At 38.4% G+C, this 16,335-nt stretch overlaps 1 protein-coding gene across 3 annotated transcripts; it reads right to left on the bottom strand.

The window, feature by feature from the left end:
- Positions 1-3,231: 3,231 nt before the first annotated feature.
- Positions 3,232-12,256, bottom strand: RB195_003539 (uncharacterized protein; the record flags this gene model as incomplete). 3 transcript variants are annotated; one of them, XM_064201234.1, is made up of 11 exons in its annotated part: positions 3,232-3,336; positions 4,309-4,407; positions 4,507-4,575; positions 4,651-4,809; positions 6,884-7,005; positions 8,358-8,481; positions 10,496-10,561; positions 10,614-10,647; positions 10,723-10,754; positions 11,403-11,436; positions 12,237-12,256. In XM_064201234.1, 11 exons carry the CDS (start codon positions 12,254-12,256, stop codon positions 3,232-3,234), a joined length of 864 nt encoding a protein of 287 aa, XP_064057115.1. The 3 variants fall into 3 exon arrangements, with proteins under 3 accessions (XP_064057115.1, XP_064057116.1, XP_013305845.2); XM_064201235.1 differs by lacking the exon at positions 12,237-12,256 and having other exon boundaries at positions 10,704-10,738; positions 11,326-11,424; XM_013450391.2 differs by lacking the exons at positions 10,614-10,647; positions 10,723-10,754; positions 12,237-12,256 and having other exon boundaries at positions 11,326-11,424.
- Between the last annotated feature and the right edge of the window lie 4,079 nt (positions 12,257-16,335).

Here is a 16,335-nt window from a genome sequence, read left to right as displayed (position 1 = left end):
GAACTACAAAATATTGTTGCTAACGAGACACAAGGTTGCTTATTGTCACTGCATAAAAGTACGACCTTTTGAAGTCCACGAACTTCCGGAAATCCTTTTCGGCATCACCTTGGTTTTGGAAGTTTCTTACTTCTTAGGCAGCTGCTCAGATGTTCGAAAAAGTGATAGTCGGTCTGGCGAATATGGTGGGTGAGGCAGAGTCTCATAGCCTCGTTTGAAAAGTGTGACCGGGCACTGTCGTGTAGGAGAATCGGGCCTATGTTCACTAACGCCGGGTGAAGAAGTTGGAGTTTCCGGCACATTTCGTCCAGCTCTTTGCAGTACTTCACTGCGGTGATGGTCTCGCTGTTTCATGAAGCTGTAGTGGATTGCACCTGTAGTACACCGTCACACATTCGCCATGGTCTTCTTCGTATGCATTTTCGGCTTCGAGAAGTGCTTAGGAGCTTCATCCTTCTCCATCCGTTCAGCAGGACGCTTCCTGTTTTGGTGAAGGATTCTATTCTTACCGAACATAACAATACGATCGAGAAATGGATCATTCTTGTTGCGTAAAAGAGGCGTTGAGTAAATCTCAACACTGTGGTTTCTTTGGGACCCCTCAATTCATGCGGCACCCATTTGTTCAACTTTTTCACCTTTCCAATTTTTTTTCGAAACCGCGGACGACAGTTATATGGTCAAAGCCTAGTTCTTGGGCAACCTCTCATGATGTTTCAAGCGGATCATCTTCGATAATTGTCTACAGCAGGTGGTCGTCAACCTCAAAAGTGTGGCCGCGAACTTCCTTGTCTTCGAGGCTCACATCGCCACAATGAAACCTTTGGAACAAACGTCATACAGTGGATGCGTTGGTGCTTCCATCACCCAAAAAACCGCTGATATTCCGACCTGTCTCCGCAGCAAATCTGTCCAGCTCGAACTCGTAGAAGAATATCTCTTGAACATCTTCCCTGGACATATTATCTTCTAAGTCTTGGTAGATAGATATCTCTTGAACATCTTCCCTGGACATATTATCTTCTAAGTCTTGGTACTGACCAAATATTGATTCTCGTTCAAAATCACTTCAGCATTAATAGCCATAACGAAATCCGCAACAAAACGCTATACAGCTTCTGATATTAAAGATGAGTGTAGCCCGGAAAAAATTTGTCGTGAAGATAAGGGAACGAAGAACTCGCATTATTTTTGCACAAACTCAATAGTATTCCGTATTCCGGCTGCTGTTAAACAAAATATGCAAGAGATATCAAAACTATCGTTGTGGTTGGTTCTGCAGGAGTTCGGGAAAGAGACACACGGGATGACCCGTCGGACGTCGGCGTGGTGCTCCGAGTATTGTTTGAGACCACAAGAATATAGCCGGAGGTCACAAGAACATGTCCAGAAAGTGCTTCGCAAAGTAGGGCCGTAAAGCTCAAAGAGAAGGATAAACCAGCAAAAGGCTTTGTATGCAAGCAGTGTAATCCTTTCAAATACCACGAGGAGGTAGTAAGCCAAGAGGTAATGAGACTAGATTAGGGAAGATCCAATTAATTCCTTTATGAATCTATGTTAGAACTTCAAATTTTAAGCAAAAAATCTAAATCTAAAAATTTCCATAAGAATTTTTTAAAAATAGTAATTTAATTACATTCTCACGAAAAAAAATCACGTTAAACTGTCGTTAAACTGTTATATCCCTAGAAAAATATCAAAGTGTGATGTAAAAAAATACAAAAAAATACAAAAATACAAAATACAATATATAAAAAAATATGATATAAAAGTGGTGTTGGAACGTTATCGTTCACCAAAACATATGAATACTGATAAAAATACTGTGCGGTTAGTGTTTCATTATTAGACACCCACCCTTGGTGTGTTTTCTTTCCACTCCCAGTTTCTAAGGCGATGAAAAAAAAACACGCCAAAAATTAAAAGCTTTGATCAGAATGACATTTCTACCATCTACGATATTAATCAAGTGGAGTGGGTTCTTTCAAGGATTATAGTTAAAATCTTACAAGGCGATGAAAAATCCTTAGATTTTGACAAGCTCACAACTATGCTTATGTCCCCATACTTACTTCATAAATCTAATTTGTCAGAATTCGAAGCGCGCTCCGAGAGAATGCAAATCCCATACCATCCGGATCGTAACGTTTCACTCGCATAACAACTTTTCAATACTACAAAATTCATCTCTTCTTCTACAGAATCTTTCCCTTATGAAACCCTTATTTATAATGAACATATCAACATGTAAACAACAATAATAACCTCTTCCTCAAAAGAATCTTCTTGTTAAAAAATCTTTATTACAAATGAACATGTCAATATGTAACTCCAAAAAAAAAATAGCCGCGCGCACACAGTATGTACTCACAAAAACCGTAGTAGGTCAACATAACTAAACAATTCTTAATAAAGAAAAAGAAGAAGGAAAAAAAACGAAGAAAAAGATGAAAATTAGAGAAAATGGTGCATATCATACAATCAAGAACGATGTCAACTATATGGACACATGCACGAACGAGAGTGCACCGGGATTCTATACACTTTGCAGCCGTAAACGGGATTACAGTAGTTCACAGCTGTTTTCAACAATCGCTTTCAATAAAAATTATTATTCTCGCGCGCGTGCGCGCGTCGGCTGCAACATCTACCGTATACAGAAAACGTAGCCCTGCGATTATGAACGGATGAGAGAGAGACAGAGAGAATGATAGTGGTGGAAGCTCTTGGATACTACCGTCTATCGATGATATCATCGAAATCGACATGCTTGTAAAAAATAAGATTTGAGCGTGTGCAACTGACCATGCAAACAACCATAAAGATATATGAAAAAAAAAACAAATCCTACCTTAATCTACTAAACAATATGTATACATATATCAAAACAAGAGCTTCCGAAGCAAAACACAAAACTCGTACGGGTGTAAGGTACTCTAGAGGACTAGACGTCTAGTAAATACACAGTACAAAAACATATCGCCTCCATTTACGATGTGTACAAAAAAAAAATTTTGGGGTCAACCAGGTGGGAACTGTAGAAAGGACACAATTATACAGATAGACAGTGGTGTTTCTGTTGGTGGAGTGAATGATAGAAATTCGCTCGATTTTAAATTTTAGCGACATTTGGGAGAAGGATGGAACGGCGGAACACCACCGAAAAAAATCATATACTGCATATGGTGTTATTTGATGCTCACGATTAGTTGACTACGGTATCATTTGCCTTCAGCATTTCGCCGGTGGACGACCATGTCCGATTGGAGCGATTTTTGATGGAATCGCATGCTGTGCTTTGATCAAACCCATTGCTACAGCTTTCTCAACGGGAAGCTGGAACATACATGAATCAGCAAAGAGGCAAAAGATGTGTGCAGAAAAAATTCCAAAAGTCTATTGTCCCAATTTTATGGCAGTAACCACCGTTTATTGTACATAATGAACAAGACAAGGAAAACTATGTATTCAGCAAGCATGTGAAGAGTGACAGAGTGTTTTCTTTCTTTTTTTTTACTATAGGAAGAAAAACAAGATGATCAATAATTGTGGCAGCTATGAACAACCACACATCGATCCATTCAAAAGTTATGAATTGTAGACACAGAAAGAGGAATGCGAAATTCCATCAACAGGAGCTTAATTATCCGCTTCAAAGCGCATTTCGACCGAAAATACTCAACCGTAAACAATGTTTTAGTTCTCGTTTCTCTAATATGACTCGTATTATTGAATATATCAATCAATCAGTAGGCAAGAATGTAAGTGGAATAATAAACTCCATCGCTATTGTCTGTACACCCAAGAACAGCCCCCAGATGAAAACAACAGCAGTTTTCACACCGTTTCCACATCTTTCACGCAACCGAAGAACTCTGTTAAAGGCATCATCCCACGGATCTGGGGTGGTATGAATTTCTGATGGCTAAAGACTAAACGGGGTCGTAGATAGCAGAAACGGGTAGGGTAACTCCGAGCGTTCCGGGGCACTGTTTTCTACGACGAGTTCTACTGGAGCGCGCCACCTTTGTGCACGCACCGCATCTTCCGGGCCGTTTTCTACGGGAATTAGGAAGAAATGAGCGTTATCCCACCCGTTCCTGTAATCTACGACCCTGTGATAGTCTTTAGACATCGGAAATCCATACCACCCCAAATTCGTGGGGTGATGCCTTCAATTCGTAATACGGTCACAGATAGTTCTCAAAAAAAAAGTCTGTACAAACGGTCAGACAGTTGTCTGCAATGAAATCGCCTTTGTCTCTCTCTATTCTCGAATTAAAAAAGAAACAAAAAAGTAGGTCGTACCTGTTTGTGCGGGAACACTGGAATGTGGCATTTAATGCATGACTGAGCTTCGTTTGCCACTGAATTTTGGCTTGTCCACTTGCGTTTGCATTGTTGGCACTGGAACACGAAAGAAAATCCGAAGAGACAATGGATGAAATGGAACTCAAACTGCTAGTCTAATAACAAATCCAGAATTATTACCACACATTTGCGTACCTGAAACTCTCCGTAGCACTTCTTTCGCCCTTGATATGGTGTTAACTCATCATAGGGTGTGTTAAAGCGCTGAAATAGTAGACTTACTTCAAGCAAATCAGAATTGTTTAGCCTTTGTTGGCTGGTAAGGGCATAAACGCATACCATAGGACAATCAGAAATGTAATGTCCCGTCCGATAGCAGATATGGCATTGATATTTGGTGGGTGGGGCCTTTTTGGGAGAGCATAATAATTCCTCGAAACCAGCGATTTCATCCTTGCTAAAGCCGTCCTCCAGCGCGAGAGGTACCGACGCGCTCTCCTGAAAACACCAAGTAGTGAATAGTGAATATGAATACACCTGGAAAAATTTGAACTTAATTATAGAGTATTGTCATATATTAAAAATAAAGTATAAAGTATATATACAATAAAAGTAAAAGATAAAATCCTCAGAAATACGCCCACGCATTCAACTTCAGTTCAAAATCGTTTGACGTTTGTAAATGTGTGTGCACATCAGACAATAATTTGCGAGTCCTGGCCGATGTATCAGGTTAGCATTTTGTTTAATCCTCCAAGACAAGTTATTCACCAATTTATTGACCCCGGGGGAAAGAAAGGCTTTAATTTCATTCACCAAACACAATTACACAAGAAAAATGGGGCTGTCCCACTTCAGATTAATCTATTTGCAATACACATGAAAAAATTAACAGAACAAAAAAACTTTTCTTCTTGTTTTAGAAGTACTCTTTCACTTCGATCCTGGATCAGCTCAGCTCAAAAAAAAAAAAAAAAAACGAAAGCCTGGAGTTAGCACAGTGAATTTTTCCACTGATTAGATGATAGATATTTGCAATAGTCGTTGATTTCTAGTAGGAATAAAAGAGCAAACGAAGTTCCTGGATATTTTGATATAAAAACAGATTCGACATTATTTTGTCTTTATAAACATTACAAATAACTTGCAATCAGCTAGTAATTGTAAAAAAAAAATGAAGAAAAGTAAAAGAGTGCACCAGATCCTACAGACAACAAAGTTGCCGATCTTTCTTTTTTTAAAGTTCCCACTCGAAAAGCATTTTTTTCTTTTGTTGCATCATTTATGAACTTGAATAAATTAATTAATTAATAGATGTGTAAATAAATTTCACTAATTTCAATAGACCCAACTCAACAAAATAACTCGTACCACTAGAAAAAAAGCTGAAGAAATTATTAGAACATAATACATAGAAAACATAGAACACTCAAATACAAAGAAATGCTGTTATGCTGTTCAGCGACCATGTGTTCACAAAAAAAAATGCTTTTCAAATTTATAAAGTTTGTTACAGGTGTAATCTTTCGATCCTTAGAGTTTACAGCCCAGAACCAAAGTAAACTCCCTTCAGTTTAATCAGTTTATAGCAACAAAAACAATAGCTACAATGGTGCAACAATTGACAGCTAGCTGTCCATATCAAAAACTTTTTTGGAAAGTAGAGTTGTATTATCCCCCATTAATTCTTTATTCATCATTTTAATTCCGCTGAACTCTATGTGTACAGCCAATTCATTTAAATGTCACAATTTTCATCCAAATTTTGCAACAATTCCCCATCCCGATCCCTCTACTAAGTGATGAGACGTCCATACGCAGGAATTTTCGTCACTTTAGCGGAATGACTAACGCAACTCGAGACTACCGAAAAAGAATAACTCATGACGTGCGCCGACGAGAAAATATCGCCGGCATTACCGTGGATCACGTGACAGACGTGTGTGTGTGTGTGTGTGGGTGATTGGAAAATTACGGCGAAGGAAAGTAGTGAAAAAAGTAAAGGCCATCCGAGAGACCTTGAGACTATTTACAATTCCAAGTGAGAATGATCCCACTTTTCCTCCGAACTATGTTCAGCTTAACATTATGACTTGGGAAGAGTAAAGGCATCACCCTACGAATCTGGAGTAGTACGGATTTCAGGTGGAGTATTCGTATACGGGATCGTAGATTATGGAGAGGAGGGTGATTCCGTCCATTTCTTCCTAATTGCCGTAAAAAACGGCCCGAAAGATGCGGCGCCGCACAAGGCTGGCGCGCTCCAACCGAACTCCTTGTAGAAAATAGCGCGCCGGAACGCTCGAAGCCGCATCTTCCGAGCCGTTTTTTACGGAAATTAGGAAGAAATAGACGGCATCACCTTTCTCTCCATAATCTACTATCCCGTATACGAATACTTCACCCGGAATCCGTACTACCCCAGATTCGTGGGGTGATGCCTTTAAACCCATACAATGTACACTCTTTTACAAAATCTCCACTTAAGCATTACACAGAAGCTTTTATACAAAATAACATCTACATTTTCCACACTGAGCACAACTAGACTTCATAGCATCAAAGAACGTACCGTAAGTTTCGGCCTATTTGGATCAGGGGAGGCTAAGCCTACTCCAAAATGAGGTGTCGTCTCTTCGGTGGCCACAACACCATCGGAAAACGCCCGTTGAATGTGTACTGGTAAGGAGAGTCCTTAAGTTATAAGAAATTAATCTTCAAGAGTCATACAAAAACGGAATAATATTGTCCATCATAGATTTATAGCATACTGGGCAAAAACTGGAGCAATATTTTAGCCAAGTAGGAATGAAAACACTACAAAATGGTTTTAAAAAGAGATAAAACATCCTCAAAGATGCCGCGAAAGCAGCAGAGAGCAACGATATCAAAGTTCGGCACTTCTGATCCTCAAACATTGAAAGCAAAAAAAAATAATCTACTGAGAAAACTGAAACGAAAGTGGGTCTAAGTAGAGTGCAAAAACTGGCAATTTTCTCGAGGAAACATTTCTTTCCGTCCACCATCATTCAAGCACAGAATATCGATCGCCAAATTTCGTGAAATTAAAAATCATGACATATGATTTTAAAGGAGACTTCCAGTACACCAAGAATATTACTCCTCCATTCCAAGTTGTACTGACCTATGTTCGGACTACGCTCTTCATTTCTCAGCACAAAAGAGTAACAAGCTGGAATACAGGAAAAAGAATAAGTGAATAAATGAAGTCTTCGCAAGTTGGAAGAAAAACCAGGAAACTTAATTACCTAAAAATGGAGTAGCTACACGTATACACTTCCTGGTATCCTAGGAAGGAAGCTATTGCTGTGTAAAAGAAAAAAGGACGGAACGAAATTCCTAAGTTGAATAGAGAAAGATCCGCGAAAAACAGCCGACATTTCGTCCATCTATCGATCGATAGCTGAAACATTTCGCACTTTTCGGCCAGACAGACATTTGACAGATTTTCACTTGCTGTTAAACTTTGCAGTAATGTCAAAACATCATCTCGGTACTCTCTAGATGATGATGCTTTAGGGAACAATTTATTTTAAATTGTAAAAAAGAATAGCTGAGTTTCCCCTCTCTTCGTCGATCGCATTAAAAGATGCGTGACGCCTCAGGGTAATGCGGTAAAATGCGAGTTAGGAACTGGTAATTTCATCATAAACTGTAAATCTGAACGGATATGGATGAAAAATTTATGTTTAGCATATGAAACACTATAAGTTGCAATAACGAAATGATCTTTGATGCTGAATTCGGCGAACAGGCAATCAAATTTTAATCAATGTTTCTACAAGTAAGTAGAATCTCTTCTCAAGTACGAAAAAAGTTCTGCTTATGCTTATGCGAACAAAAAAGTTTAAAGTTCACTTATATAGGACTGTAGTAAGTGCACTCATCGTGAATACTTAGACCACTCCACAAACTCGAAGAAAGAGCAATAAGTGGGGAATTGAAGAATGATTAAGTATCAAAACGATTGTAAAAGAAAAATGAGAAGTAATGAAGAAAAAGACGTTGCAAGTAGCATTACTCACCTCCAAAAGGTTCTGCTCCTTGTGGACTTGCCAAAGGAGTACGACCTGGTGAACCGTAGCCGGATGACGATCCACAATCATCTGAAGGAATCAATTGCGCTGATGACGAGATCCATTGGCGCGCCTGAATAACCCACTTTCTCACTTTAACACTATAGATTTTACATGAAGGTCATAAGGAAAATATTACATGCATATAAAAAGTAAAACAAAAATGAGGTCCTAAAAGGACTGGCGAGAAAACTGTTACGCAACATTTCTCTTCCTTCTACAGAGTAATTATAATAGGGTCAAAAAGACATGAAGCACGTAAGCAATTGCGTACGCCCCTTCTTTCGAGGCGCTTCGGTGGAGCGTAGCGGTTAGGAGCGTAGTGGAACCCTTGCTGGCACCAACCATCGCTGCAGTTTACAACGGTCCCAACTTGGTTCCAACTGCCGCCTTCACCGCGCCGTTTCGAGATCGTACGCAAATGCACAGCAACTACACTCGTGGTTCATGTCGTTTTGACCCGACTATATACTCATATACGAAGAATTTTTAACATTCTAAAAATAAGAAGAAAAAAATTTTAAGGGGTTCAACGGCATATGAATGCAAAAACGAGACAGAACGAAAAAGAAAACTTTACAAATAGAAAAATATAAAACATTGAACTAGAAAAGAATTAAAATCTAAAGATGTAAGTTCTCCATATAGAACATTTTTTCACGGCACGAAATCTGCTGGGTCTCACGAAAGGATGATTCCGATTAGTTAAGCACTAATTAAAAATTTTGTTTTGATTGCTGGTCATCGAATATTCAATAGAACAAAAATGTTTTGAAGAGAAGCACACGACTTTCCTGAGAAAAAAAAAGATCGATTTAAATACTGGTGAAACTTCCTCAAATTCTACTCTACAGTGGCAGAAACCGCCACTCTGAAGAAGTAAAAATCTTAAAATAATGGTTCGAAGATTTCAAAAAAGTAGGCAACACCTAACCATTTGTGCAAAACCCCTGCAAAGCGCATGTGAATGGAAATTAACACATCTAAGCTTCAAAATGGGATATTAGAAACTAACGAAGAAAAACCTAATACATACTCTGCGATTCCCCCACTTCCCACTCTTTTTTTTTTGTCATTTCTGCCATTGATCGAAAAAGAGGGAAAACAAAAAGCAAAATTATTCAGAGATGTTCATTTCCGCGCTTAGACGTGCATTCTACACAATTTGTGTATTTGCAGAATTGCGCGGAGATGTGGCTATCCTCGAAAAAGAAGGAAACGATTTTCATCCCGTTAGAGATTTGCAAGATGCAGCTGGTTATAGTGATGGTTTTTATTTGTTTAGCATTAACACATTGGCAAATCCGTGGGGAAAAACTCGCTTAATTGCTAATTGCTTCTGTCGTAATTGCTTTTGCGGCTATGATTTTCTTCATTCTTTGGCGATTCTTACACTGGATGGATTTATTCCATTGTACTCCCTTATTTTGTTAATTATTGGTTGCCTTTTTAGCACGGTTCTGTGTTAAACCTTTTCATGGAGCTAAGGAGCAAACATAAAGGGTACAGAGGTTTGTGTGGAGTTTCCTACGTGGAATTTTCCAGAAAATCTCGCATACAAGCGAATAAGGGCTAAAAAAGTGGCGAAAACAAATAATAAAAGTACTTGGAGCCTTAGAAGTAGAGTATTTTCGCGTTAGGACCTTTATAACGTCAGATTATACACACAAAGATGTCAACCGTACATTCCTACAACCCAAAAATCGCCTCCATCACCACGGTTAGGAAAGCTCAAGCTTAAATAGTTGGCGCGAAGTTACGAACTACATTACAACAAATTACACCTACAGTCTCCAAAATACATCCCTACTTCTTCCGAGAGAAAGAGAGAAGAAAAAAACACCGGAGGAAATGATGGAAGAGCTTCCGAGGATGTATAGGCGTAAACTTCCGTGTTAGGGCGTTAATCGCAGACAAATCTAATCAGGAAATGGAAAATGCTTTGCTGGGATGTCGCTGCGGAACGTTAATTCAAATAAAATGAATATTTTCATGGAATATTTTGTATTCTCAGGATTTTCAGAACTTAATAAGAATTTCTTCACTACAGTTACTATGTAGTAATCTCACACACACACACAGCTCACCTGATCCTGCTTTGGCGATAGGCTCAGCACGTCCAGTGCCAATCTATCGTATTCGAACATTTGCGCCTTAAAATATGTAAGTTTAAGTAAAATCGTTGCACTAACAGGTGATCATTACCAGTTTTAACGAGACGATTCCCGAAACGAAAACACTGAATAATCGTGGACGAAAACGAGTTTACTGACTACCATTGCGAATGGCGAATACCAATGAACACATAAATAACTTGCGACCGAGAGCGACTGATTGATCGAATGACTGGGATCGGGTGGGAAATTTCGAACGAAACATAATTCAATGAAAAATTGTAGAGATCACCGAATAATTCGGTTGGAAACCAAATAACGACTGCTTGATATACACATTTTTTCAAGGAAATACTGGGAAAAAAATCATCCGGAAAAGGAGCAAGAGGGAAAAAAAGAAAAAAAAGACAGTTCGGTAGTGTGGAAGGAAAAGTCCTTCGGATGGCTACCACAAAAATGATCTGAAATCAATACGTCAGTTTGTCGCGCTCTACGATCACAATGCGTCTCAATGCCAACGGGATTGCCTCTTTTTTTTTTGAAGATGCTCAAGAAATTCTAGAGAAAATATGGAATCGTTGTGAGCACAAGCGAAGATCAGACAAAGATTCACGCGGTCCCGAGAAGATCGATTTTGACGTTAGTATGAAAATCGATCTGATCACGAAGAGCATGATCGAACTTATGACGATTTTGATAACATGACAGCTATATTTTCGGATTATTTTAGTGCAAAGATAAAAAAAAACCAAACTTGTACGGATCAATTCTAAAAGATTTCATATATATTGTAGATCAAGTACCTTAATGATTGCAAGCAAGTTCTGCGTGGGACCAGTAATCTTGAAAATATCTAGCAAATTTATTGTTATCAAATCACCTTCATGAACATTTTTAGCCATGAGTAGACGTGACTGAAAGATACTGTAAAGGTCCCATAAGGTTTTCTCTTTTGATTCTATGCAAAATTTCATCCAGAAAACCACATTTTACGGAATGATAATGATATTTTACGCAAAAGTGCAAGTTACCTTCCACTTTATAGTCATCAGCAACTTTCATGCAAAATTTCTCAAAAATGAACGAACACAATCAGAGAAACGCGTTTAGAAAAAAAAAGAAAAAAAGGAGAAAAAAGTCTAGATATAGACAGAGTAGGACATTAATATGGAAGGAAAAAGATCTAAATCTAGATATAAATAGGATCGGATAGTAGTTAGCCACGCAGAAATTCTATGGATTTTCCTTCAAAATCTATTCAATTCTCAAGAAAATTTCAATTTGAGGTGAAAAACGCCTGAGGATGACTTCTGAATAGAATCCACAATAACGAAACATACGAAATATTTATCGTAAATTCTCAACCTGGACCTTTCTGACCAAAATTTGGATCGAAATAATATTCTACTACTTAGTTACTTTCTTTAAACATTCTTCAAAAGCTGAAAAATAATGTTTGTTTCACGCTTTTCTGCAATCACGTACATAGCAATTAGTATCAATTTGAAGCAAAATTGTTTTTTTTTTCAATTTGATGATCATTAATGCGAGATGACAATGAGGAAAAAAAATGAAAGAAACAGCGGAAACATGTTGAGAATGTTCTAGAAAGTTCCAGAATGTTCTAGAATGTTCGTGAACGTCTACGTACGACGGGAGGATGCTAACGAGTTTCAGAAGGCGACGGCGGGAAAAAAAAATGATGGAGAAGTACGTAGGTGAGAAGAGCTGCATGCCGAGAGCACCACTTAGTCGAGAAGGCGATTTGTAAAATAATCCGTCCGAGGCGTGTGTTATTTGCCACGTGTCTGCATCTCCGTTTATCGTGCACTATTTCGTTGAAGCATGTAAAAACGTGTGTGGATGGATCCGCGCTTAAATCTTTATCTGCAGCATATAATAACAACTAGCCATATCTTCTCGTTCACTTTAATGTTAATGTGCAGCCGACTGGCAACAAGTGTACTGTAGATACGGTAGGTGACGATCAATAGTGTATTTATACACACATATACGAAAAAATAAGTACAATTCGCTGAAAATCGTGACAATCAGAATTTGGGAAAGAAAAAACGCGTTGACATCTATCCGTGAATAGAATAACAATATTTTTCTTCTCAAATAAAGCGTCAAAGCAACCGATCTGCACGTCATGAAGGGACCCAGTGAGAGGGCGGGTACGTCCCACAACGCGGTTACTCACTTCCGCAAAGCGAGGGATGAACGGCGAAAAAAACCATGAAACAGGGAATTTTTAACAAAAATCAAAAGTGTTCAAAATGTAACTAATTATATACGAGGAACATTTAAGAATAATACAGGAAATAAAAATTAGATTTTCGAACGAAAACAAAAATGGAAAAAAGTAATAGAAGGAAAAAATACGGATTTTCTCCGTAAATGGTGCACGTGGTTTTAGGCAGAATCCTCTACAGAAATATTATGTTTTGTTGAATTAAGAATGGAAGTATATCATTCCTGGATTTGTGCCCGAGGAATTTTCCGGTAGGGGTGGGGCGGTCGTTAGGTGCCCACAGTCGATTATGTGCACCCGAATAAGTACCGCTACAGAAGAGGATGTCGGTAGCCTCGGATATTTTAAGCTAGTTGTGATTATTAAGCCACGCCCACCGGCGACAATGTCGCTGAGGTTGAGCGTTGTGTTCGTATCGCAATTACGTGATAGAGTTCGCTTCTAGGATTCGTTCAAAGAACAAAAAGATAACAAGATACCAGCGTAAAAAGTGAAAAAAAAACGTAGAAAAACGAAAATGCTAGAAACGAAGGTGAGAACGTGGGAAATTTCTATAAGATGCAAACCATATTTGAAAAAAAAAATCATAAAGCTGATAACGTTCCAAAATTTTGAGCTTTATTAACAGCTGTAGTAGTCGAAAATTTTGTGATGCGTTTCGTCAAGACATCACCGTATTGACTTGCGGCTTCGAAACAGATTAAAATCTGACAATTTCTAATGTTAGTTTGGATTAAGTAATTTTTTTTTTCACCAACCATTTATATATATATAATATACAATATTATATATTATAATATTTACCATCTTTTTCTTTATCTTCTTCCTTTCCAAAGTCTCTTCCTTTTTTCAAAAAAAAAAAAAAAAAAGAAAAAGGACTTCTTTGATAGAATCCAAAGTGGTGTGATTTGTCAAAATGCGAATCTTTCAATCAAGCATGGAAACTCTTTGAACCAACGATGCCCTACGGCACATTCGAAAACATTTTCACCACCTCATGATTTGATAAAATTTTGAATTGGATTTGTTTCAACTTTGTGGGCAAACTTGAATTCATCAAGCAACAACTTTTCGAATTTCCTGTTTTGGCAGCATCTATACGGATTTTCTGAAATCAAACAAAATATTGTCCATGTTCGACTGTCTTTGAATCTCGGCATGTTGAAACGTAGTTTTTAATTGATTTTCTTGAGCTGTTGTTTAATAAAGACGATCAATAACAATCTTGGCTACAGCTCAAGAAAATCAATTAACAAACAAAATATGTTGGTATTAATTGGTAGATCTTTTCATTTTATCTTCATGAGACGTAAAATTTTCGACTTGTTTGTTTTACACAAATTAAACACATTATTATTTTCAATTTTTTTCTGGCATTTCGTGTTTTGTTTATTGTTTGTTATATCTCAGTACGTAAACGATCGATACTCCGTACAGAAGCAGTAACAGCGATAGGGTGCGTGTTCCGTACCTTATTCGACGATGACGGACGTGGATGGACTACGTCATGGGCGGGTATTGGCGGAACGCAGCGCAATGCTCTGCGGATCCGTTTAATTGCTACGCACCGCAATTAATGAACGGCGTTGCCAGCCATCTCCCCCTAACGATAAATTGTCGCGGGAGCTGTGCCGCACCTAACGATACACACTCATTTTCCAGGAGAAGAGAGTATTCATGGAAAGTTTGTTCTGGATGAGTAAATTTATGCAGAAGAGATATTGGAACGGGAACTGTGGAACAAAAAAATGAAAATGCCGAAAAGACGAACCGATACGCTTCTCGGACATATCTTTCTTACTTTTTCTCCCTAATTTTCATGTCTCAAAGAAATTGCGAATGCTTCAGGATTCTTTTTCTGGAGAAAGTCCTCTCGATTAAAATTAAAAAAGTTGCATCGCCAAGACTAATAGAGAGAAACAAAATAAAAACAAAATTTATGTCTAGAGAAATTCAAAGAGAAGATAGCTCATGAAATCGCGAATCCCGAAGAGATGTGACGACCAGGTGGATATTCACAGAAAAAAAAAACTCCATGTATCCTTCGCAGTTTAAAAAACAGCAACCATTAAAACAGACATTAAGGAGCATAAATCTGAAAACCAGGTGATTTTCGCGATTTACCACATAGACGCCAGGCCTATAAAACGGGACGTCTCCTCTCCGGAACACATTTCGCTTAGATGTTTTCTTCGTTTCCGTGTCCAAAAGGAAATTGTGGACGAAAGGGATTTTTCATCCAGAATATTCAAATGAAACAAAGAGAACGTTCTCGGAACCGAAATGATTGATGAGATGCCGTTCGTAAATCGTACGTAAAACGGTCCACCGTCGACAGTTTTCAATGGCATGACGTTTATTTTTTCGTGGTGGGACGCGCACAGGGGCAGACTATGCTGATGTAGAAACTCATCAGCATTTCAAATCACATGTGTCTGTGTGTCTGTGTGTCTGTGTGTGTGTTCATAAACGAATGATGACGGGTAAATTTTGAGGCCAGGAGGGGGAGGCAGCCACGGGTCACACTCCAAAACAAACACATTTACGAATCATTGAGAGAATTTGTGTTCGAAAAAAAAAACTAGTTCCAGTTAATTTGGGAAATTCCTGGTGCGTTGTACGTTTGGCATATTTTTAGTCTACAATAATGGTTAATTAGGATTAGGGGTGTTGCCCTCTGTTTATTCTTTTGATCACCGTAATGTTCCTTAAAGACTCTATGTGAACGCAGTTAACCAGGGCTACTAAGGATAGCTATTGATCGCCTTTTCGCGCCCTAACTCGCTATATATAGCAGTGTCTCTGAATTAATTCCTCATTCTATTCACTCCTCCTTACTGGAGAGCCTCAGGGAATGAATTAGTATCACTAATCTTTTATTCATTCGCTATACTTGTACTTTTCTCATTCTGTTTTCATTAAAGGCATCACTCCACGAATGTGAGTTGGTACGGATTTCAGGTGGAGTATTCGTATACGGGATCGTAGCTTATGGGGAGGGGAGTGATTCCGTCCATTTCTTCCTAATTGCCGTAAAAAAAACGGCCCGGAAGATACGGCTTCGAGCGTCCCGGCGCACTATTTTCTACAAGGAGTTCGACTGGAGCGCGCCAGCCTTGTGCGCGCCGAATTTTCCGGACCGTTTTTTACGGCAATTGGAAAGAAATGGACGGAATCACTCTCCTCTCCATAAGCTAGTATACCTTGTAAGAATACTCCATCTGAAATCTTCACCATCTCAGATTCTTGGGGTGATGTCTTTAAGGGTATGGGGGAAACAGACAGACACCTCCTATTCAAGTTTTATTCTACTCTCCCAGTATTCAATTCTATTCTAGTCTACTTCTTTATGTTTTATTTTTCTATCATTCTATTAACCTATCATTACTAACTCCACCTTGAGAAAAAAAATCTGATTTTGCATCAGGACTACCACAGCACATCATAATGAACTAATTAAGGATACTATACTATATTATATTTATGGAGGATAGATCCCAGTAATGGATCCAATCTGGAGCTTGTAATCATAGAAAAGAAAGGTTTTCCAGTACTATTT

This window comes from Necator americanus, chromosome IV, assembly GCF_031761385.1.
Source record: "Necator americanus strain Aroian chromosome IV, whole genome shotgun sequence".
In the NCBI taxonomy this organism is placed as follows: domain Eukaryota; kingdom Metazoa; phylum Nematoda; class Chromadorea; order Rhabditida; family Ancylostomatidae; genus Necator; species Necator americanus.
Note: the sequence above shows the minus strand (reverse complement) of the source record. Positions and strands in the feature narration are given on the sequence as shown.